General features: G+C 37.9%; 1 protein-coding gene across 4 annotated transcripts in view; it reads left to right on the forward strand.

Moving 5' to 3' along the window:
• Positions 1–1,019: 1,019 nt before the first annotated feature.
• Positions 1,020–24,834, forward strand: part of LOC108971338 (eye-specific diacylglycerol kinase) — a 65,427-nt gene continuing 41,612 nt past the window's right edge. For 2 of the 4 annotated variants that reach the window (XR_001993544.1, XM_018937324.1), the window contains exons 1-3: positions 1,020–1,086; positions 1,336–2,534; positions 5,041–6,464. Coding sequence is in view for 3 of the 4 variants with exons in the window: in XM_018937324.1 (XP_018792869.1) it covers positions 2,445–2,534; positions 5,041–6,464 (1,514 nt within the window). In the remaining variant the exon portion in view is untranslated. The remainder of the gene's footprint in view (positions 1,087–1,335; positions 2,535–5,040; positions 6,465–24,834) is intronic. The other 2 variants (XM_018937325.1, XM_018937321.1) reach the window with 2 other exon arrangements.

The following is a 24,834-nucleotide window of genomic DNA, read 5'->3' on the forward strand; positions in this document are numbered from 1 at the left end:
TTATAGGCCAGTCTAAAGAATGCAAAAATGGTCGAAATAAATATGAATGTGTGTGCGTGTGTATGTAGATAAAGATTTATTCTTTATAATATGATGTCTGCTCGTTTCTTATTTTCACAAATAATTTTAGGTTGTTAATTTTCACAGTAATCTATTTTTTTTTTTTTTTTTTTTTTTTTTTTTTTTTTTTTTTTTTTTTTTTTTTTGAAAATTCAGATTCTATAAATTGCGTTTTTAAAAATTTTACTCTCAAATTTATTCTGCTCTCTGATATTTTACGTAAAACAAATCTTTTGTTTCTTACAATTAAATATAACATTAAATATTTTAATCGTTTCAAATTTAGACAATATGGCATTTACAACAACAAAACTAGTTGCTTTGAAAATATTATTTCACGCATTTAAATATGCTTCTTTTGAGCCAATAAAAGCATGACAACTCTTGATTCAGTTTTTCATACTTTCATATTATAAGTCACTACTCGAGTTTAGCATTGACGAGCTTTATACACAAAACATTATCGAAAACATTACTCAAAACATCATCCAAAATATTACCCAAAATATTGCCCAAAGGTTACACAAAACTTTACCTAAAATATTTCCCAAAACATTACTCGAAGCATTACCCGAAACACTACCCAAAGGTTATACAAAATATTACCCAAAACATTACCCAAAATGCTTTGAATCGATTCATAAGGGATATTGACATTCCCCGTCCTTCATTGAATGCTTTGTGCCACTCAAATACTTGTTCGTAAAAAGGAGACTCTAACTCTTTAAAACACTTGCAACCTTTTGAACGATTTTATAGTCGCAGATCTATTGGAAACGCAAAAGTTCAAGCAAATCTGTTTTTTCCACGGTCAAAAACGCCAGACAAGAAAGTTGTAAACAAACAGCTGCCAAGCACCCACTGATTGATCAGATAGAGAACGTTTTGATCCCAAAAATATAATAATATGTAGAAATTTCCTTCATGTTTTATATCTGGAAGTGTATTTTTATTTTTCATCTATATCAATAATTGAGTTCAACTGGATGAAATTGCATTTTATTTGAACCCCCTTGGAATGGTTAAGTAAGTTAAAAACTAAAAGGAATTGAACTGTATAAGAATTTAAATGAAAATCGAAAGTGAGATTTTTTAGACAGGCAAAAGTGTTCTTTTAAGCGCCTTAAATTGTTTCACTTGCACAAGGCCAAGCAGCATTTGAAGTTGGCAAAAACAACATTTAAGAAAAATACATTTTCATAAATTATGCTCATTTAAAATTTCTCTTTCTCTCCCCTTTCTGCTCCGTTCGATTTTCGTTCCAAAAACTTGCAGCAATTACTTTAACTTCGTGTTTCTCACAACTGCTTCGATTACGCTGTGCCGCTGTGTACAAATGATGTGAAGACAATCAAACCAAAGGCAACAAAGAACAAATAGCACGATAAACGAGGCAACAACAAACAGCAAAAACAACGATTTACCACTAAATATACCCGAAAGACGCCGGAATCACAGTTATTCGCAGGCTAAGACATCAATGCAGAGGTTAACCATCGTCCACACGCCAGTGCATAGCAACAAAAAGCAATACAATAACAACAACAACGGGCACTGTAGCCGGCAATGATATCGCCAATGACTTCAAAGCAGAACTGCCGAAAGGAAAGTAATCGAAGCGCAAATCCACCGTGAGTCGTTACAACGAAAATGGGATTTGAAGACGGCGGAGCGGCAGCTGTTAATTTCGCTCAGCAAAAGCAAAATGAAGTTCTTAGCACATGTGTTGCCTATTTAATTGCCGCTTATCGTTGGGCCTTGCCGGTAATTTGTGCGCCACAGCGGTGCGAGCGTCGAGTCTTTAGCAAAATCGAAGCTAATGAACCGTTACTTACTTTCGGCAAATCAAGGGAAACTGTAGCTGTCAGCGTTAATAACGGTAATCAAAGCGATATCAACAACGACTACAACAACAACAACAACAACACCCGTTGTGACTGCAATAACAACAGTGCGACTATTTACAAGATGCGCTCACAGCAACAACGAGAAGAAGAAGAACAACAACAAAAGCAATATCGCCGAAAATCCAAACAAAGCAGAAACCAGAAATTTCCATTAAGGACACGTAGTGCCCATCAACATCCGCCCAAAAAACATAAATACCAACTAGTCTTGAATAACAGTTAAAGTGTTGTTATTGACAGCTAAAAGCAACCAACAGAGAAACACATAACAAATAGGATATCGTAAATTACAGCAATAAACAGATATAAAACAGAAAATCAAACAAGCATCCAGCGGAGGGCGGATAAGAAGCAAAGCGGGCACTCAAAGAGAGCCTGCAATTAAACGAGGCAAAAATTAAGACACAAAAGCGTGGCGAAGAGAACAAAGCAACAGCAAGGCGTAATTAACACTTGTGCAGAGGAAGTTACGGCAAAATGCAGCGTCTGCGTACGACTTTCACGCGCTCGCGCACTCCCACCGGCGCCGAGATGAAGACCCAAAACAGTCTCGAGGTGCCGAAACAGGTGCGAACCCCTTGTGGATGTTAATTTCAGCAATTTTTACTTTTCCTAAAAATGTTGTACTCGATTTTGTTGCCATTACTGCTTTAGTTCTGTACCAGCGAAGCATGCCGCTTTGAAATATTTAAGCTTTTTTATTTTTTGTTAACGGCACAATATTTCTTGATGTTGCATGGCAATATTTATAAACTAAAGTTACTATTATTTAAATTGTTCCAGTTGAACGAATTCATATAAACTTTAACCAGTACACAAATTCATCAATATTAAGTCACTGTTAAATGCCGTCTTTAACATGCTTCTAGACCATGTTTTATTATAACAAAAAGCTGCTCTTGCATTTGCAACGAAAAGTTCTACAAAAGTTGAGTATTTTCCCAGTGATTGGTGGTTTAATGGAGGCAGAAATATACGTTTAGACGAAACGTGATGACATCAAAAGTGTTGTGGTCGCGAGACCCGAATTTCCACCCTCAACACTCGAAAAACGAAACTCGCAGTTTCATATTTTTTCATAGATATTCGAATGGAAAAAATTATTATATATAGCCAAGGCATGTTGAACTGCTCTTTTAATGAAGCGGTAACACATTTTTTGAGCTCCTTCTTAATAATAATTTGTGGCGAAAGTCGGTTATGATATAATTCTAGATGAGAATGAACTTACTGAATCTGCTTACACGCTTAGAAGGTTATCGGATAACTCAGCAGAAATCTTCGCTGAGTACCTTTCTTCTTGAGAACCTTTGATCATAATCTCAGAGCTTATGGAGAGGTAACCACAGAAAAGGTTTTAAACCCATTTCGCCCAAATGTCCTTTGTTAAGCCCAAAAAGGGTGTATACCCTTAGTTAACCAATTATCAGGGTACCGTATGGTACCAAATTTACTGAGCTCACATTACCACCAGATCGAAAGCGTGAGCTCAATCTAGTTCTTTTTTTTAACATTTTTTACAACTTTTTATGCGTTATTCGTGTCTCCGGACCCGATGACTATGTGGAAAGTAATTCGCAAGGACATAAAAATGTGCAAGCACTAATATGAGAACAATGGCGGTATATCACACAGTGATTATAAAAAACATAACAGACAACATCCTCGATGCAAAGATATTATATTATATATGTATGCATGTGTGTATGAACTCCAATGACTGGTGTATTTGCCATTTGACCGGGTGACATGTCACATTGCACACCCTTCCATATACATACGCACGGGCACGCTATTGGAACGGCACGTGTTGCATGTAAATCTCTTTCATAAATACATATTTGCATACTTTTAGGCGTAATTTGTGTGAAAATTGGCCGATATTCGTGCAAAAGTGAAACGAGTAACGAGTATAATCAAAACCGAAAAGTAGCACGATGCCGATGCCGACAACCAGCAGGGTGGCGCCAAAAACAATACCGTTAACGGACTGCTGTCGTAATAATCATACATTTCACATGTAAATCCCTTTTGACATATGATCAGCATATTTGCACTGGGGCACCTGCCAGCACACAAACACAGCGACCACACACAGAACTACAAATGCTCTTATGTGCAATGAGTAAATATTTGTGTGGTTGTTGTAGCCCGTGGACAGTTGTTTGTGACGGCATTAACAAAAACCAAAAGCAATAAATACTTTGCCTGTCACTCATTTTGGACACTTTTCAGTGTTAATCCGTTTAAACCGACGCCTTCACCTACGACCATACATACACACACACAAACGCATGCGAGCACATATTAGCTTATAAATTATTAAAAATATTTATTTTTATGTCGGAAAGGGGGTTGGTGGGCTGAGTATTTTGTTTTATACCCTTTTACAGTAATTGAAAGATATTATGCTTGAAGGTATGAATTGTGGAATTAGTGAAAGAATAAAAAAATAAAAATAAATAAAAAATAAGAAATAACGTTATTTAATTGCAACATTAAAGAAAGAACAATATATTTAAAAACCTTTGAATTAATTTAACATAGTCCATACCGTCCAGTTCAAGCTTCACAATGTTTGGTTCGCCCACCTTTGTGAATGCTTATCTCAGCAATAATTGCCAGCACGAACCGTTGACCACTTCCGTTCCAATTGCCAGCCTTGCATGTGCCGTTTTAATATGTTCTTCACACACATCACACGCTCGTATCTAATTGCATGTCACACACACACACCGCCTGCATCACACCCCTCAATCACCGGCCTGCATATCCGTTCTAGATTTCAAAATGTTTTTAAAATTCTTTTATTTAGCTTTTGCTTCTATTTGAAGCGCAGCACGCAGCTGAGTCTACATTTTTATAGTTATTGTTTTTGTACTTGTACGGTTGTTTGAGTGTTTGCATGCAATCGCGTCGTAAATTAAAGCAAATTATAAGTGTGCAACAGCAGCACCGTGCGCCATTTAATAACCTCAACATTTTCTCTTTCACTCTTCTCTCTCCAAATCCTCCGCTCCGCGCGTTTATGCATAATGAATGGTAATTATTCGCGCTATTCGCCCGCCAACAGGTGCGTTCCGCTTCGTTTGATGAAATGCAATTAGAGGCACAACGCGTCTCGTCTCACCTGCTGAAGCAGCAGTCCTCGTCATCGACGGACGAACGTTCGCTGGACACGGGTCTATTGCAGGTGCCGCAAGCCACGCACACGCAACGCTCACATTCCTTCGACTCGGCGGCGGCTTCTGCGGGCAGCGATGACTCGGGCACATTCTTGGAAGTGCCACGCCGTAACAAGGCGCGTCGGAGTTCGTCGACGAAAACGCCACCACCGTGTGTGCACTGTATGTACTTGGAGGAGTATTTGAAGCAGCAGAAGTCAGAGCAGCTTTACATGGCAGGCGATCGGCGCGAATCGATATCGCTGTCATACGGTTACAGCAGTTCTGACGACGATACAGACATCGATGGTGTGAGTGTGACGGCGGACGATGAAGTGGTGGAGGAGGACGATGAAGAGGATGCCGCTACTGGTGATGGCACTGAAACTGGTGGCGGTTCATATGAATACGATGATGCGGCACTAGAGATGGACATCCGATTGGGTGGTTTGAGCACGGGCAGCAGCATTGAGGAGTCACGTGCACGTTTGCCACGTCAAATGCGTCGTCATACCATTGGCAGCTCAGTGACGACATCGGAAGATGAAGGACTGGAAGAATCCGAACATGATTCGCCGCACTTTGGTAATACGTTGCTGCCACCATTGCCGACGACACCGTGCGGCATCACTTTTACACTGTCGCCCACAAATGGCGATTGCCCGCCCTTTCCGTATGCCTTTCCCATCGATCCCGGCTCGCCACCACCTTCACCATCCATTTCGTTGTCCGTATGCGACAGTCCGATGATGGAATTGCCACCACCTCCGCCCATCTCACCACTTGAACTATTGCCTCATTCACCCATCTTTGATTTGCCATTGCCGCCACCACCCGGTTTTAGCAGCCGTTTGAGCGCAGCGGATGCAGATGATGCTGCAGCAGTGCCACCCTCACCGACCGCCATGCGTCCACGTCGGCGCTCTATCTCACGACAAGAAGCGATTTTCGTTGAGCCAACAGGCAATTCACTGGAGAATGTATCGCAGGGCGAGGATGTCAAATCGTCAGTGGAGGCGGTGGATTCGGTGGATGAGGCGTCCACAGTGGCTACTTGTGGCTCGCCGACAGCAGCTAAACATGCGCTGGTTGTACGTGATATTTATCTAACTGTACCTGATTTGAAGCGCGACCGTGCCGCCTCGGTGGACTCGTGCTTTTCGAAAATGTCGTCGGCCGGCAAAACGGAGGAGCTGCAGCCCAGCGAGGATGGCTGTTTTCTCACCGTGCCGAATATAAATGCGACCCGTTCGCGATCTGTGGATATTGTGCTGCCGACCGACGAACAGGCACGCTACAAGGCTCTCGCCATGACGGGCGCTTGCCGAGATGGGTATGTAGTGCTCTTAACTTCTTGTTTATTATTGAGTTTTTTGGCTGACAATTTGAAGTTTTCGTTCGTTTATTTCTTTAATGTATTCCCTTTGGACTGAATTATAAATTTCTATTAGAAAATCGTGGTTCGAAATATTTTTATATCATATAGTTACAGATATATTTAGGTTTAAAACCACAAAATTTCTGAAGGAAAACACTTTCGACTTGGTCCAATTATTAACCAATCCCCATAAACGATCAACAAATTTATACTATATGGAGCAAAAGCAATTGTGAGGTAAATGACAGCTGAGAGATCGCAACTTTTAGAAGCCAAAATTCCTGCAGGGATATTTTTCTGTCTTTATATATTTAGATTAATTTTAACCCAACAACTCGTTAAATTAGGCCTTTTGACTCACCCTAGTATGTGCATAAGTTTTGTCTAACCTAAATGTTTTATAAATTATGAGAAAAAGATTTGCATAAATTTCACTTACACTCGTTCACCCAAAACCCTTCATTTTGTAATATATTTAAACTGACCCTACTTGACCCTTTTTATTGTTATTTTTTCTGTTTTGTTTCGTTTGGCTTATGCTGACGTTTGACACTGAGCGAAAGTGTTGATTTGTAGGTCAGCTTTCCCTTTGCATAGGCTCCGTTACAAATTGTGTCTGTATTCATATTTTTGTKATTTCTTTTTACGCTTTGTTTTTGTGCCACGTAGGCCGGATTAGGGCATTAGTCCTACAAATAAAGTAGGCAGGTTGGTACTGTTTGTTTATGGGTTATAATAGAAATTATAAAGGGTTGCACCACCGGGTTTCCCCTTTTGGACCAACATTATTAGATCATATATGGCTTTGGTGAGATTAAAATCTAAAACGTGTCTTTGTAGATATATTTTGGTATGGTAATAAGGATTAAGAATAATAATTTGGTTTAGCTCAGACTCTAACCCGTTATATACACATGTGGCACTTTAAGAGGGCAGCCTGCTTCAGAGGCTTCCAAAAATCGATTTTTTGAGGTTTTTTCTGGGAGGGGAAAAAGATTTGGTAAAGCGAAATTTCTAGGGTTTATAGTTGTATATTTAAACATCATCCGCAAATTTTTTGGATATGAAATCTTTGATATTCTGCCTTTGGAGAGCAATTGCCCGAAGCATCTCGCATGTGCATTTGCCGGCATTTGGTGGCGAAACAAAAAATTCGAAGAGATTATTCATATTTATTAATAACTTACCTTTTAGCTAACCTTAGAAAGTTCCGGAAATAATGTAAACCTTTACAATTTTTTAAAAATTGAAAGAAGTGTTTTTTAATCAAAATTTTTTTTATTTTATTTAGTTTAAAAATATGTTCAAGCTTGATTTTATTAGTTTTTTTTAGTTTAAATAGAAAACTTTGTACCAATTAAACACGACGTTTATTTTTTTCTATCCTGCTCGCCAATTAAGAAAAATCGTAAAAATCAAAAACCGAGAAATCGCGCGCCAAAGTCTGCCCAAGCGCTCGTATACCTGCTAGACGCTTAGCCACTATTTCCGCACTAGCTTCGACAATATTTCGAATTCCCATCTATAACTTTGGAAACATGTTCACAGATAGTTTTTAAAGAAATTTAAGCAAAAAAATAAAATTTGTTCCTTAAGCTTCTAAAGCAGGCTCCCCCTTCACTCACCATGCAGGTGTTCGGTTGTTATCATTTAGCATCACTAAAATTATTTTTCAACTTAAAACTTTTTGAAGTAAGTTAATGTAAGGCGAAAATGAAGACCACATAATCATAAGATACGTCTTCTTTGGTACAAAGTAGTATATCATCTAATTTTCAGACTGTTTATGCACATAAAGTTAGTTGGCATATTTTCTCTCAATCAAACCTCTTTTAGTAACTGGATTTTAATCAATTTGAATTTCATTATGACCCTGTCCGGACTAATGACCCGACTATTATTTAAGAAGTGTCGAATTCCACCTGAGCCTAAATGCGAATTGAATGCCAATTTTAGCAGTTTCAGTTAACACCTTCTAAGTTAACAGCCTCACAGCTTCGACATTGATACCCACAACGGCTTAATTACATCTTTATGCTGTTTAGTCACAACTTTTAAATGTTTTTCTTTTTTTTTTTACATTTAAGCGAGTAGAAGATTATATTTGGTTCGCTGCTTAATATATTATATGCAATAGTTGATAAAATAATAAGACACTTAGCATTAACAATGAACGCACATAATATATAGAGATGTTTCCCTTAGGGCAAATCATTATAGATAAATGTGTTTAACTTTTCGAATCAAAACAGTTGTTACTGTGCCACTGGCGCTTAACCTATGTCTCTGTGAAGTTAAAAGTTCATGCTTTCGACCATGGTGTCGCTCATACGCTACGTTGTACACGTTAAGAAATGTCCAAATAGCCAATGACATTCGTATTATAACATCGCCTCCGGTTGCTGCTAGTTTAATATTTTGCTCTTTTTACTCAAATTGCGTCGAGACGCTTTTAACTACTTTTATAATGGAACGACCAAGCCGCACAGCCACCGTAACCGCCCTCGCCCCCGCTGTGGCCTCAATACGCATTTAAACTTGAAATTGCACTTTTCCACTTTAAATTATGTCATCAAAGTGACATTGCCGGGGCATTGAAGGGCATGTACACACACACGAACACATAGACATGATGAATAGAGTGAGGCTTTGGCGGACCCTCCATTGTTAAGGGGCCACAAGTTCGTTATCATATTTGAAGCAAATCAATTTCATTAAAATTCGCAATTCGCCGCATTTGGATGCCTGCGCCATGGCATAATGGTCAATCGAGTGAGTGATGTGCCGCGTGGCAGCTGGACACGCTGCGGGACACATTTCAGCCGAAAATGAGGTTGTTATTTGTACTCAGGAATTCACCAGAAATGTGTGGCGAAACGCATTCTCAAATACATACAAACACACATATACACATAAGCAAATAATAAGTAATTCTGCGAAAAGCGACAATGAGCACAGAAATCAACAGTACAATTTGGAAGTTATGGATGTTCTTCCGGCTGGCGCTGTTGCTGTTGTTGTGATTATTGTTGGTAATGCTGTTGATGAGGCGAAACAAGACAGCATGTGATTTTGTAGGTTGTTGCATATGTTTCGCCCCCACTACACCGTTTCTGCATAAATGTGCTTATGTGTGTGTGTGTGTGTTCCCGGCTGGCAAGCAATCCAGTTGTCATGCTGGTCAATGTATGCTGAATTCCTAATTTCTCTGCTGACGGAGGCGACGTTTCCTCCACTTTTTTGTTTTTGTTTATATTTTTTTTCTCAAGTGCTGCTGGTTGCCCAAGCTCTGGCTGCTGGGCGGCTGTCTCGTTGGCGGGAACTGTCGTCCGCAATTAGCACACAAGTGGCGTAATTGGTTATCTTGTTTATTGTGGCAGAAGCAGCGACAACAGCAGCTCACATACTAACACACATGCGAAAATATGCTTAAGTACACACGCACATACATACAAAGATTCATATGTACATACACGTATTAAGCAAACAAAAATAATTGGAAATTCTTTCAGTGGCTAACAGCCTGAATCCACTGCTTCGGAATATGCGAGGGATTACTTACAAAACTATAAGCTATAAATAGATTATTGAAAGTATTCCAGAGAATCACAGTGCAGTTGAGGTCAAACTCAGTTTATGTAATACACTTTTTGAAATAAAAACTAAATAAGGAAGGAGCTAAGTAGTAGCTGAACGTGGATTATTAAAAATATAACATACATATGTATATTTTGGGAGGGCATTTCCATTTTTATGTAATAAAGATGCGAGTAAAAGAAATTAAGGAAAATTAGTTGCATGCTGAGTTAGTGAAGACGAAGTAGAAGAATAAGACTAAGGCCGGTCATATTCTTCTTCCTCCTTTGTTTCCTACATGCAGGTTTGGAGTTCTATTAAGAGACTTCACTTAGTCTTCCCGAGATATCAAGCTCTCTTATATATAAACTGCTTACTTTCATTATATCAGACTAAAGTAAAATGTGTACGAGATATTGACCCGATGTCAATAAGATTGAAAGGGGGGTCAATCCATTCAAGTAAGTCAAATGAACCGTTGAGAGGGAGACGGTTCCGATTTTTTTCAATTTTCAAACTGTTAAAAGCATAAATAAATTTTATTCAAATAGGTCAAAAGTTATGAATTACCTTACCAAAGTCATGCTCAGAAGCTCATTTGTGAAATTATATTTCTATTGTTATTGGTTTGATATTGAATAGTTGTAAAACCATTATCTAAATGGGCGGTGTACTTTGTTACTGCCGGATTTTGATCAAATGCATATACTTCGCATATAGTAAGACTTAACTATTAAATTTATAGATATATTTTATGTTATAAAAGTAAACAAATTAAATGTTTAACTCCCTATCAACTTCAACCTCAGACTTCCTGACTATTGCAGTGTTTTTCAAGCCGAGGTTTCAGACACTAAGGTAGTCTCCTTCAGAGAAGTGACCATTCACTCAGATAGCACAGCGGCAATACTAGCCTAGTTGGTCGAGGAGTGCCTAACCGCGGTATGAATAGTATCGAGTGTTTTTGTGATAAGACTGGTATGGGTGCCGGGCCATAGCGGAGTCGTAGGAAATTGTCAAGCTGATGAGCCAGCCAGGAAAGGCACCATAGAACCGCTATGGGTAGAATGGAAGCGGGTCGTTGCTCCCGTATCCTCTGGCGTTCTACTAGATAACCAAGATTGATCACAGGAGATCTAGTGATCTCTTTGCACTCTGTATGACTAGCCTATCCCTAGTTGTTGGGTTTTTAATAGATTATTGCCCTATTGGCGGACATGCTGTAAGGTTGGGAATCATTCCAGACGTCATTTGCATAAGCCTTATGGGAAAAGATGGGGTGGAAACAACTTAATACCCCTTTCTTGACTCTTCCGTGTTTGGGAGGTCAAGACTGAAACACTTGGGAGAGCATATCTTCAGACATCCCACCGAACTGGCGTGTGTTGAAGTTAAACTCTTATGTAAATTTTTATTGGCTACTAAGCGTATGGCTAATTTATAAGATCGAACATAGGAGTTATTTTTTTTTATGGCTTCACAAAGGACTACATACTTAAAACAATCCAAGTTCGATTTTCGTTCAGGCATCTTACCACCTTTGATTTCACGGAATTTTCGGGCTACAATGTATGTTTTACTTCTCAAGCTCTCAAATATTTTCGAGAATGGGTATGCTAGTTTCTTCAACATAATCTTTTTTATAGTGAGCTCTCTTCGGATGGCTAAATAGTTCAGTTATTAATACCGACATAACTTCCATAATCGAATGTAACAATCTCTTCTGCTCAGATATATTATAAAATTGCCCACTTCGGAAAAAATCACTTCTGATAAATTTTCACCATTTACATTGGTGTTACGGCTGGCTTTTACGTCATTTGGTCAATGTGCGTTTTAGGTCATAGCTCAAAAGTCAATCAAAAAATCGCTTAGGCGCCGTAAAGGCATTCAAATAAAATTAAATGCGGTTCGAACTTTTCCAACTTTAATATTGTTGTTTTTCTTTTCAAAATTTCATTACGAGCAGTTCAATGAACTTTGTAATTGTGCTATTGCTCCTTTAAAGAAAAAATACAGCAAAATTTAAACAAAAGTTTTACAAAAAAATCGAAAGAAAGAATTTATTTAAAGTACTTGAAACTAAAGATTTGTGAGCACCGAGTGCCACGCGTCTGGCTGTCATTACCAGTTGCTTACAACAATGATAGCGGGATTAGCAGTAAAGCTCCACAATATGCTACTACAGTTGGAGAAGTCCTCACGAGTCTGTGTCTGCCTAAACAAACCGATAATGGCGCTACACATTGTGAGCCATAGCTGCAACTACCAACCGAAACTCCTAACCAAACGCCTACTCCCGTATACACTTCATTGCTCTCTGTAGCGAATCGGCGGGAGCGCGAAAAACGCAGAGACCAGCGAATATAAATGACAAGTCGTTACATAAAACAAATTTCTTCGAATTATTTCTGCGGATATTTTACACCACCCCGTGCTCCCCAGCCTCTCGTTGAACTCGCTGCTTTACTTGTTTCCATTTCGTTGCTCTTTTTAACGGTTTTTATTAGTGAAGATGTGCATTGGACACCATATTTATTCGCTACTTGTTACTGCTCTCTACTTTTTCGTTTTTATCATATTCTTCGCTCAAGTTCACTGAACCCGGCCTAATGTAAATGAGAAATTTATTCATTTCAATTTGCTTGAAGGCTTTGGCTGGCTCTACTCCTGCCGCATTACAAAGACACTTTCTGCTGAAGATAATTTGTGGTCATTGTCGTTTGTCTCATATAGACAATTATGAAGTATAAATGGGAAAGAGTTTACTTGTTCATTGTACTAATCCTCAGAAGATTTAATGTAAAAAGTGCTAGAAGCTCGTCATCTGTTTCAAAATTGCAAGCAAAAAATTAAACACTACAATAAGGGTATGCACCTGAAGAGATTCCTTATTGAATTTATTAGGAAAATAAAATTTTTGCCACCTGCATAAAAAAGTAATTTAACAATATTGATAAGACAAGAAAGAAAAATTTAAAAAGTGGATAAAGCCAACTGATATTTTTTGCGAAATACAAAATATATGTACTTGCAATCTTTCCAAATAATACTTGCATCTTGTTTTTTATTGTGTGACGTTCATAAGAACTCTTACAGCCAAGGCATATGTACATTAGAGCGGGTTGATATGCAAGGTACCAAAAAAAATGAAGAAATCTTGTATGAGAAAAATGTTCAACGCATCAATCTGTTTAATTGTATCTAAGAGATTATGGGTCCAAAACCGGTTGCTAGCCAACGATTTAAGATATTAGACCCATAGTCTCTTAAGTAAAGTCCGCAGAACATCTCCCGCTTACGCGACCCGCTCTTATGTACGTTTCTACTACAACTGTAAGCTGTTAACGAAATCTCAATCAGAGCCAACTCTATGAGAGTTAATGTCAATTAAAGGTGGCGACAGCAATGGCCCCACAAGGAAACGGTATTTCGAAAATGCTGCCGGGTCAACCACAATGCCAAATAAACACAAAATATTTTGAGGACGTTGAGTACTTAATTCGCAATATTATTACTGTCACACACACAAGCAGACGCACTCAAACCTACACATACTTAGAGCATAGACATAGAGAGAACAGCTCGCATTGGTACACATTTACTGTTTGCTTGTGTTGGTAAATTTGAACACGTGCCATAGAGGAAACGCTGCTGGCAGCAAGATCTTGCCACTCACTCTCTATTAAACTTACACTTTCCGGAAAACACAAACACACACAAATACATGTGCGGCACCGATTGACACATCCACACCAACGAGACGACAGCGATTCTTATGCAAGCTACGATGTGCGGATGTGTGTGCTTGAACTTACGCTCCACATTTTACCGCATCGTTGGCATTTTCGCACATTTCCTTTAATTTTTATTTGCCATTTGCGTGTCACAGCACAAAATTGCTCATTTGATGGTTAGACAACATACGAGCGCACACACCCACATATGGTTTTGTATGAGTGGGCTTAGTTTGGGTCTTGGCATGTTATTTTTTGCCGATTTTAGCAGATGAGAAAAGGTTGGCATGGCAATGAATTGCAAAATCATGTTTTAAAATGAAAGTGTATCATTAATTCTAATCTAATGATTATCACGCTCCCAGCGGCACGGCACCATATGTAGGCGCTCATGAATATTATATATTTACAAAGGCGTTTTATTGGAACAACAAAAAACATTTTGTCGTTTGTACTTGGCTGTGTATTAATCCATATTAAATTTGATAATATTTCGGCTTTAAGAAAAGCGAATAGCGAATTGGGTGGCAAAAGGCTTTTGGTTTAATTAATCGTATGTCCTTAAATATTACCGGATACTAAAAAAAAATATATATAATATATTTTTATAAGGTATGTTGCTGTAACAACAGCAAAAACTCAACGAAGTCAATTGTAATGTTATTATAACTTACTTAAAGTTCTTTATTTTTAGAAGACTGAAAAATACAATAGAGTAAAAATTTTTAAGAGTATGTAAACAAATGGGCGACAAATCTGGTGAATACGGTGGATGCTTCAACAGTTTGAACTTTAATTCATGGGTTTTTGTCATTGTCAAAATGCTCTTCTGACACGGTGCATCGTCCTGTTGAAAACGGATTCTTTCTTCAGCAAATCGGGTATTTTCTCATGAATTTTTCCCTTAAACTTGTCCAAAAAGTTGCAGTAATTTGCAGAATTAATTGTTTTACCAGTTTGCAAGTAATCCACAAACAAAATTCCTCTCGTATCTCAAAAACACAGATGCGATAACCCTCTTGGCGAATTTCCGGAAATGAACTCGTTTTGAAGCCGAACAACCAGGTTCACACCACTCTTGAGCCTCTGTTTTTGATTCAGAATCGTGGTTATAGACCCAAGTCTCATCCATAGTGATGAATCGGCGCACAAAATCCACTTTATCCTTATTAAAACGCTAAAAAGTCGCATTCGAATATGTTTTTGTTCCATTGTTAGCGAATCTGGCACCCATTGTGCACACGGCTTTTTAAAACCCAAAATTTCACTTAAAATATGGCCCACACTGCCTAATGAGATGTGTAGAGCCTCTACTAAATCTCTCTCAGTCAATCGACGATCTTCCAAAACCATATCCTGTATTTTGGCTATGATTTCTGGTGTTGATATGCTTTTTGGACGTTCTTCACGTGGATCGTTTTCAAGGCTTGTACGACCACGTTTAAACTCAGCAACCTATTTTTTTTACTGTTCTAATTGTAGGTGAACATTCATTCATTTTATATACTTTAACACTCGTTCATGAGTCTCTTTTGTGCCACACCTTCCAAAAATAAGAACTTTATATCTGCACGATGTTAATTATTTTCCATTGTAAAAAAAAAAAAAAAAATACTCTGACACGACGACACTAAAGGGCTTGTAAGCAAAGAATAAATTGACATGTTGAAATGAAACTTCACATGCGTTCATATGAAGAGTTTACCAACAAAACGAAAAAAGTTATGGGCTAGTAGCAACACCCTCTCTAATCGAACGACAAAATTTATTGAACAACCTAGTAAGGTCGTACCTTTTGCTTGCCTTTGCTTGAAAAAATTTTAAAACTGTCTTGCATATGAAAATAAATAAGAAATAAATAAGAAATAATGAAATCGGTAAAGGTATCAAAATTGCATCTGTGGTGCCATTACAAGTACTTTCGCAAACGAACCGCGAAAGTGTACTGCTAAGTTTAGAAAAATTTCTCAATTTGGTCTCCACACAAAATGTGTTTATCTCCATCATTGTACGTATATCTGCAAACGACAAGCTGTCACTCCCTGACATTAATATTTAAGTTCTTTAGAATTTTTTTTTTTGCGCGCTTACAAAACCTTCTACAAAGAAAAAGGAACTCACATTGATTACTTATTTATTCATAAATTTTTTGAATAATATCTACTATAATTACTTTTTCCAATTTCAAATTTTAATTCTTTTCTTCTTCTCTTTGCAGGTATGTATTGCATTTAAACTACAAAAATATTACACAGTAAGAAGACTTGCTGAAATCGTCCTCAAAAGGGTCAGCATACATATTTAAGAGTAAATACCAACCGGTAATTGTTGTAGTGTGCCCAGGGTATAATTTGACACACCTGCCAAATCTGAAATTCATGCCATTTGATTACTGCACAGATTGAATGTTTCAACTTCCGCCCTAACACACCGAATCAACGCGTATCAACAGCTTCATAGTTGGACGATGCACAAATAAAATTTAGTTTTCCGCTTTCGCTTTTCGCCAGCGTGTACTATTTCTTTACAAATCTGATAATCGACGAGCAGACAGATGCTTGTGATATCCTCAAATCCGTGTGCAAGTCGCCACAATGAAAACATGAGACTTCAGAAAATGTGCGGTAACACACACAAGTGTGACGAATCGTTGCTTCGCACAAAGCCAATGTCAAGGATTCTCTCTAATTTCCGCCGGCATTGTTTCATTACCCCAGCAGCACATGAGCATTTGTATGCAAGTATAGACCCACATTATGAACCCTGGCACTGTCGACTGCTAGGAGCTTGCGGTTCGCGGTAGAATCTACTTTTAAGTATAAGTGTGCGTGAACTCACTCGGGGCATATGTGAACGGCAGCCAAAAAGCCACAAAAGACAATTTAGCCCCAAAAGGAATAATAATGAATATGCCTTGCCCGCGGCATCGCTTATGGTTGAAATGAAGCAATAAAAATTCCCAAAAACAAATGTTGGAGAATATGAGAGCTGACAAAGAGCCAGACAGCGAGCGTTAAGTGCTAGAGCACAATTGATGCTGTTGCTGATGTTGTTGCTTGTGGCCAGAGGCAAAATGTGGATTCAAAATTAAATCACGTTTACTGCAATCCGCAGCTAATAATTCACTGGCAGACACAGTTACGTGGCTATACCTTTGCAAATATATTTATATGTATGCACTTGTGCGTGGGTGTGCGCTGTCTCAGTTTGTGCGCCTAAAAGATAGCTGTGAAAAATTCTTTTAAATGCCCAAATATCAGACCCGTCAATCAATCCAGACGTGCAGCCTAGAGGCGACTTGTTATTATAGTTAGTGATTGTTCAGTTCAGGTGTTGAGGATTATGTGCAGCCACAGGTGTGCCCCTTTTTTGTTTGAGTTTGAATCAGTTGATTTTAGAAGCAAATATATTCTAAGTAAATAGAGGTCACTGACTCCTCAGTCCAGTACTATCACAAATGTTTTCAGCTCTCACAGCCAACTAAACGACTTACATAATTTATAATTTCTAAAGATATCAAATAACAAATGCTTCCCTGTCACATAAGTCATTATAAATCACTTTGAATGTACCCTTTTTAGACTATTTCCGAATAAGCCGAAAATAGCGAAAATATTTATTTATAAATAATGGGTAGTCGAAAAAGTCTTTTGGTAGATGTCGTTGCAGTCGTATATCTCCGGTGCTACTGAACACAGTATGTCATATTATATAGGGTTGGAAAGAGCTTCATTAAACAAAAAAAATTTAATTCGGAGAATGTTTAAGAAAAGTTGCAGCTATTCAAAAATGAGTGAAAATAATGAAGCAATTCGCTGTGTTTTGAAATTTATATATATATTAAAATACCACGCAAGCCATCAATGAAATTTGTAAAGTTTACGGAGACGATGCTGTATTAGTGTAGCATAACAATTGTTCACACGTTTCCGTTCTGGAAACTTTTATGTGAAAGAAGCACTTCGTTCTGGTCGACCTATCGTTGGAAAAGTCAATGAAATTGACCAACAGAAAGGGCTTCGTCTTCCATGAGGACAACGATAGGCCACACACACATCTTTGATCTTCGCGGAGAAACCGGAAAAGTTTTACATTGATGGAATGTCTCTGGCGGAAAAATGGCAAAAAGTGGTCGACCAAAATGGTACATATTTGGTTCATTAAAGTTCATTATAGAAAAAAAAAGTTGAAGTTTGATATGTAATACGAAAATACTTTTTTGACTACCCAATACTAACTATAACTTAAAGTAAAATAACCAATCTTAGCATTAGCGAAAGACAATTAGATACTTAGCAAATCCTCTAATATTTTTGAAAACCAGATCTATATCGTTGAAGACCTTAAAATGGTGCACTCCAAAATGGATGTACTTTGACTTTGGTAAGAACCACAAAATACTCATTCCGATTTGACTTCAAAATTTAAGTACTTTTAATGCTGGTTTTTTGTTAAATTTAAGTTGTCGTATGCATAAAAATGACATCTATTCTGATCTAAAGTTAATGTATAGCGCTTTTCTCAGCCGAATTTTATTTGAGCACACATACGAAATATTTACGCACACACTTACAATATTTTCTCGTTTTATTCGAATTTCAAAGAAACACATACATTTCCGCACATCTTAATGAGATTCATAGATCATTTCCGTGTTGTGCACAGATTAGTTTCACACCCATAGCGACACACACACATGCACACAAGCGATAACTGTTTAATTTCAGTTCTCACTTCACGCTCTGCAAATGTTTATGCCAATAGTGGACATCAAAGCGAAGCAGAGTGAGAGGAGAAGCACTTGCAAATGAAAGTGAAAGCCAAATACACACAAACACACACAAGTAAACATTTCCCACAGCAAATTTAAACATGGCCAAAACGGACAGAATTGTGAATGCGAATGAGCGATTACTTCCTGCTCGGCAGCTGGATAATGGCAAGCGATTTAGATGCTGCGCGCGCCATGCTTACGTAAAACCACCTCAGCCGCAGCGTTGAATGACCGCCGCTGCCGCACGAGCGCACGCACTCGAATCCAAACTAAGTGCCGAGTACTGCCTGCGATCTGCATGGCCTGAGCCTTTGCCTAGGAAGCACTTGAAACTCAATAGGCACGTCACGCGACTCTTAACTCGGCACCATATGATTTACGACTTTTCAGCAACCATGTCGTCGAGTTATCAGCCGTTGCCAGTTGTGTGCGGCAGAAAGCGCAGCTGAGCGCTGCAAAGATTGAGCGGGTGGAAGCATACGACCATAAAGATTTATTTTCTATTCCCCTTCCTCGACAACGGAGCGGTTGTATTCCCATTATGACGAAGGCACGGCACAGGCGCAAGATGTGTCGCAATGTCGCGTATACGTAGCGTACGTCCCAGCGCCCTTCAAATGTGTGTATGAGCAAGTGCGCTTGACAACCGGCTGATTGTAAAAGAAACATGTTTCTACAATTCTTCTCTTTTCCGTATAAGTGCGCGTGTGTGTGTGTGTGTAAGTGGCATGAGCATTGTCTGCAGCTCGATACATCACATTCGCTTTCCGTGTGCCGTTCGTCAAGTAAGCACACAATAAATTTTTAACTCAATGAACTCAATGCCAGTCTACACGACCAGCGCGCCCAACAGCCAGCCAACACACCCCTTTTTGCCCTCCTTATATATATGTATATGTGTGTGAGTGAGTGAGTGTATGTGGGCGACAGCACAATCGCGAGTGCTTTAGTACTGTCAGTTATTCACACACACACGCACACATCCATTTACAATTTATGCCAAATATTTGCTACATTAGCACAAGTGCCTACCTCTTTACATGCTCATGTGCTTGAGTGTGTGTATGTGTGGCTATAGGCGTGCATACTTTTATCGCTTAATTTCGAAAGCAATTTAAGAAAATTGTAACAATGTTGTTAGCGATTTTGTGGAATGGGTCGGCAGGAACATTGTTGCATCAAAATTTAAAGTTTTAACAAGAAAATCCGACGAAAGAGACCTATTAAAAGTCTTTCTTTTTAGGGATAATTGAGCTCAGAAATAGTGTAGGTGCTGCATTTATAATAAAAATTTAAAATATTTTTAAAATATATTTTAATTTAAAGGTTAGAGAAAATTTATATTGCGTAGTCGGTAAAGTCTTTTCGTACTATGTTAAAAGATTTTGTTGCAGTCGTATATCTCCATTGCTACCAATCAGAAGTTGGAGAAGCGTTACAGCTGTTCAAAAATGAATTAAAATAATGAAGAAATTCGCGATATTTTGAAATTCTTTTATAAAAAATGGAAGAATGCCACGCAAGCCACCAATGAAATTTGTGAAGTTTACGGAGTAGATGCTGTATCAGTACAACAATGGTTCGCTCGCTTCCGTTCCGGAAATTTCGATATTTAGATTTACACTGATGGAATAATGTCTGTAGCGCAGAAATGGTAAAAAGTGGTCGACCAAAATGGAACATATTTGTTTATTTATTTATTATTATAAATTAAAAAATGTTTAAGTTTGATTACAAATACGAAAAGACTTTTTCGACTACGCAATACATGTGCAATATATAATATTTTTTGTAAAGATCGTCAACTTAGACGTTTTTGAGATACTTTCTAGCAATCATGTTTATACCATGATCTCACCAAAAATTTGAAGTGATAAGATTACCTTTAATCTATTCCCTAATCTAGACTATCGCCACTGCCGTTTGAGATTTATATATTATTCTCTAATATTTTCTCCAATTTTTGCTTATGTACTTCATGTTACTTTAATTTTTCTACTTTTTACTTTATTTATTCTTTTAATTTTCTTAGACAGTGTATTATCAAGATCAGTGTGATAAGACCAAATTAACAAAATTAAAATTTCATAGGGAGATTTCGAGTAAATTAGAATCAAATCATTTCGGTGACTAGGTTCTCAAGTCTCGTTTTTTCTAGGGCGAAATCGTGCTAAGTCCAGTAGATTAGTGAAATAATGATATGATGTGATGATACTAAATGTAGACACCATAAAGTGTCCCAATGTTCATGGAAGATTTGAGAGCAGTATGATACTACCGCCTCATCGCCACTCCTAAACGAATTTCACTTGATTTAAATTGTTTCAAAGCTTCAGTTTCAAACCCAAAAATCAAACCAAGGTTCCTCATCTGGTATAAACTTAAATTTTTTTTGTTGCAAAAAAATGTTAAAAGACTAACCGGACATGAGTCTTTTGAAACAGTGTGTAAAGGCTTAATATTTAAATATCAAATTATTTTTATTTACAAAGGGAAAACGTAAACATTACTTTGGAACGAAAAAACTGACGAAAGGGTTATCTCACAGTATAATACGACATTGAAAGTAGACATATATTACTATCACGTGTCAACACTTAAATGCGGTATTGATTATTTCAAGGTATAACACAAAAAATCCCAACATTAATGGCACATAAATTATTTATGTATCAAAAATGGGTCAACGCGACTATTTGAATCGACACAGAATATGTATATGTAAAGTAATGAAGGGAGAATAGCGGTAATAACGAATTGGAACCTAAGCAAGTAGGAAACTTCAAAAGAATTGTAATTTAAGAGCAAGAAATGACGGATACATTCAAAACGCCTGTTTATAAAATGTTTTCGAATATTTCGCTTCATATACGGACATCAGCGAAATTCCGTAAACTATTTTACATAAATCAAAATTGCTTAAGCAATAGACGAAAGCGCAGATAAAAATTATGACAAGGGGGTGAGTATGTGATTGCATTAGCTAATCTGCGAAGAGATCGTAAGTTTAATGCGCGATTAGTCACTGTCAGCGGCAGCCCGCCAGCTCTCCGCGACACTTCCTCGGCGTGGATACGGATATTTGCACGTTTTCTCTTGTGTTGTTGTCTGTGCGGGAAGCGGGGCCGTGGGAAAGTGGGTCGACAATTGTTATGAGAATGTTTTTTGGTGGGCGTTTGACAATTTGCGCGCACGCAAAATCACACTTCAAATGACGACGGCCAGGGGAGAAGCATAGAGAGGAAGGTAGTGGTAATTTACAGCTATGGTGACGGCCGCCAATGTTGTTTCGCGTTTTCGCAGTTATCAGCGTGCACGTAATTTACTCAGAACGACAGCGAAATAAAGGGGGAAGATTGTGCAAGAGTTGCGGGGAAGGGTGTGCTTGCTGTTTGTCTGAGCGTCTAAGATGTCGTTGCAAGCAAATAAATTGCTAAACAATCCCTACTTTCGCAATTTATGGTATTAAGTTCCGTGAAAATGGAACAATTAGTTTACCTTCTTCACGCTCAGTTCTGAGGATCTTAAGGTAGTAGTCAATAGCTAAAATCTGTGCACATGACCTCATGGGTCCTCCAGACCTCCAGACCTTCAAATTGTCCACTCTCTTAGAGTAGCCAACAGCTTTTTCTATTCTTTACGGTCGACCCACATTTCTTTATCTAATATAAAAAGATGAAATTGTTCCGGAGGAGTTGCGCTCCTGGTATAAGTGATCACAAACACATGTGAATAATTCGCTCAGACATGCACAACAACAGAAACGGTGTAATCCAGAACATTGGTTTCTTTATGAGAATCATCATTTCTCATAGTAATTGCTACAATTGCAGATAGACACGAAGATATGTAGCTTTCTAAACTTGCAAAGCAGTGTTTGCCTTACATCAATAATGGCAAGACTCTTTGTCATACAGATAGTACATATGTACATATGTATAAAGAGCTTTGACGTCATTGATATCCATCCGTTGGTCCAAGCGAATAGCGTTGACGGTTTCATAGAATTTCTAAGATTTTTTGCCACCATGCGCGCAATCCATTAAGCAAAGAGACAATGAGAAAACGAGAGTTAAGCACAAATTACAGTTGTCCACCTCTTATGAAAGCTTTTTGAGAGGCAAATGTATACTTATATTTAATTATGTAGGCATTCATGTAATATTATTTTTAATAAGATAATGTGCAATTTATGGGGTACATAAGCGATCATTGCTTCTATTTTATTTTTATATTTAGCCTCACTACAGCAACCAATTTTGTACATTCAGAAAATAACAAGTATATATGGGCACATACATATTCTATATGTACATACATTCATAAGTATATGTTTACATTTTAATAAATTAGATTGGAAAATGGTATTGTCCAGCTATGACATTTAGAAGGTCGCGCCCTTTTGTATTTGGTTAAAATATTTGCTAAACCGCCGCTGGCATATCCTTCACAAATAATGAATTTCATGTAAAAGCACTTGATATATGTATAACTCCAAAGATATACCTTTTACGGATATTTTTTTAGGAGTATTACATGTTATTGTATATTGTTTAGGGTATTATTATAATTTTGGAACCATAGCACATCGCGATTATTGCTTTCCAGTTTCCTTCAGAAATAACAAACAACACATATTTCTGCCAACATATTTTGTATATATTGCAATCACCTTAAAATTTGGAATTTTCCAAATAAATACCACAAAGGTTAAAATAGATTTGATTATTGATTTTAAAGAATTAAAACTTGAAATTATAATTGCATATATCAATAGTAAGGACTCATGTGGTCATTAAACCTGTTTTTAGCACGGAAAGACGCACTTCTCAACCAAAGAAAGTAGGGCAATATGTCATCGCAAGTACATTCTGACAATTTGATTGGAACAGCTGATATAGTTTGTTCGATTGATTAATGTCTAGTTCTTGGTGAATCGAAGTTGCAATTTTTATATTGCGTAGTCGAAAAGTCTTTTCGTATTTCTAATCAAATTTCAACTTATTTTTTTTTTTTCATATTTATACTTATAAATAAATAAACAAATATTTACCATTTGGTCGACCACTTTTTGCTATTTTTCCGCTAGAGACACTATTCCATTAGTGTAAAACTTTCATCAGTGTAAACCGGAATTTCCAAAACGGAAGCGAGCGAACTATTCTTGTGCTACGCGAACTGATACAGCATCGTCTCCGTAAACTTCTGAAATTTCATTGGTGGCTTTTGTGGCATTCTTCCCTGATTTTTACAAAAATTTAGCAAATTTCTTCATTAATTTTTAATTCAAGAATTTTTAATTTAATTTTTGGTTAAACGAAGCTTAAAATCTCACCATTCCAACACAATATGGTATGACACAATGTGATTGGTATCACTGACGACATACGACTGCAACGACATCTATTGACAAAATACGAAAATACTTTTTCGACTACCCACTATAATTGCTGATAGAAATCGGAAGGACTCATTAGCTCATACACAGTTTGGAACACGGAAAGACGCACTTCTCAATAAAGAAAGTAGGACAGTAAGGCATCGCAAGTACACTTTTACTATGAAATTTAGGTCTTTCTTAAACGATCGATTTAGTGAGAAGAGTGAGTCTTAATAAATTGCCACACTTTGACGTCATTACCAGCTGGAGACTGCGGCAATGGGAAGGGCACCTGAAGTACTCAATTAAAGCAAATGTAAATGACGATTGTTTATTATAACGTAGTATATACCAGAGAACTCTCGTCATATTTGTGCGCAGAAATACATATATTTACCCGCGTAGGCCTTCTGCAGTGTATGTTTGTAAATACGAGCTCATATTCGAGTTCATTGATACTCGCCTTTACGCATATTCATGTCTTCCGCATCGCACCCATGCCCGCCATCCCCCGCGGCTCCCACACTCATTGGTTGCCATTTGGCAACTGACCCACCGCAAAGGCTAACAAACAAACGACCACAAGACTGCCCAGAGCACTCACACCACATGCCCACACACATGCGCACGCCCGAGCCACTTAATCGCGCAGCAGACACGAGTAAACCGCAGCTATAAATAGTAGCTTATAAATGATTTTGTGATTTTAAAAATATCCGAATATAACTTTGTTGTGCATGCATGCATACGCATGGCAACATAATTGCGGCTATTTGCCGACAGCATTGCATATGGCGTCACGCAACGAGCATCTGGTATCTGAGCTGTGGCAAGCACACGTGCAAGTGCAACATGTAA

Source organism: Bactrocera latifrons, unplaced genomic scaffold (genome assembly GCF_001853355.1).
Source record: "Bactrocera latifrons isolate USDA-ARS-PBARC rearing strain unplaced genomic scaffold, ASM185335v1 scaffold_34, whole genome shotgun sequence".
Lineage (NCBI taxonomy): Eukaryota > Metazoa > Arthropoda > Insecta > Diptera > Tephritidae > Bactrocera > Bactrocera latifrons.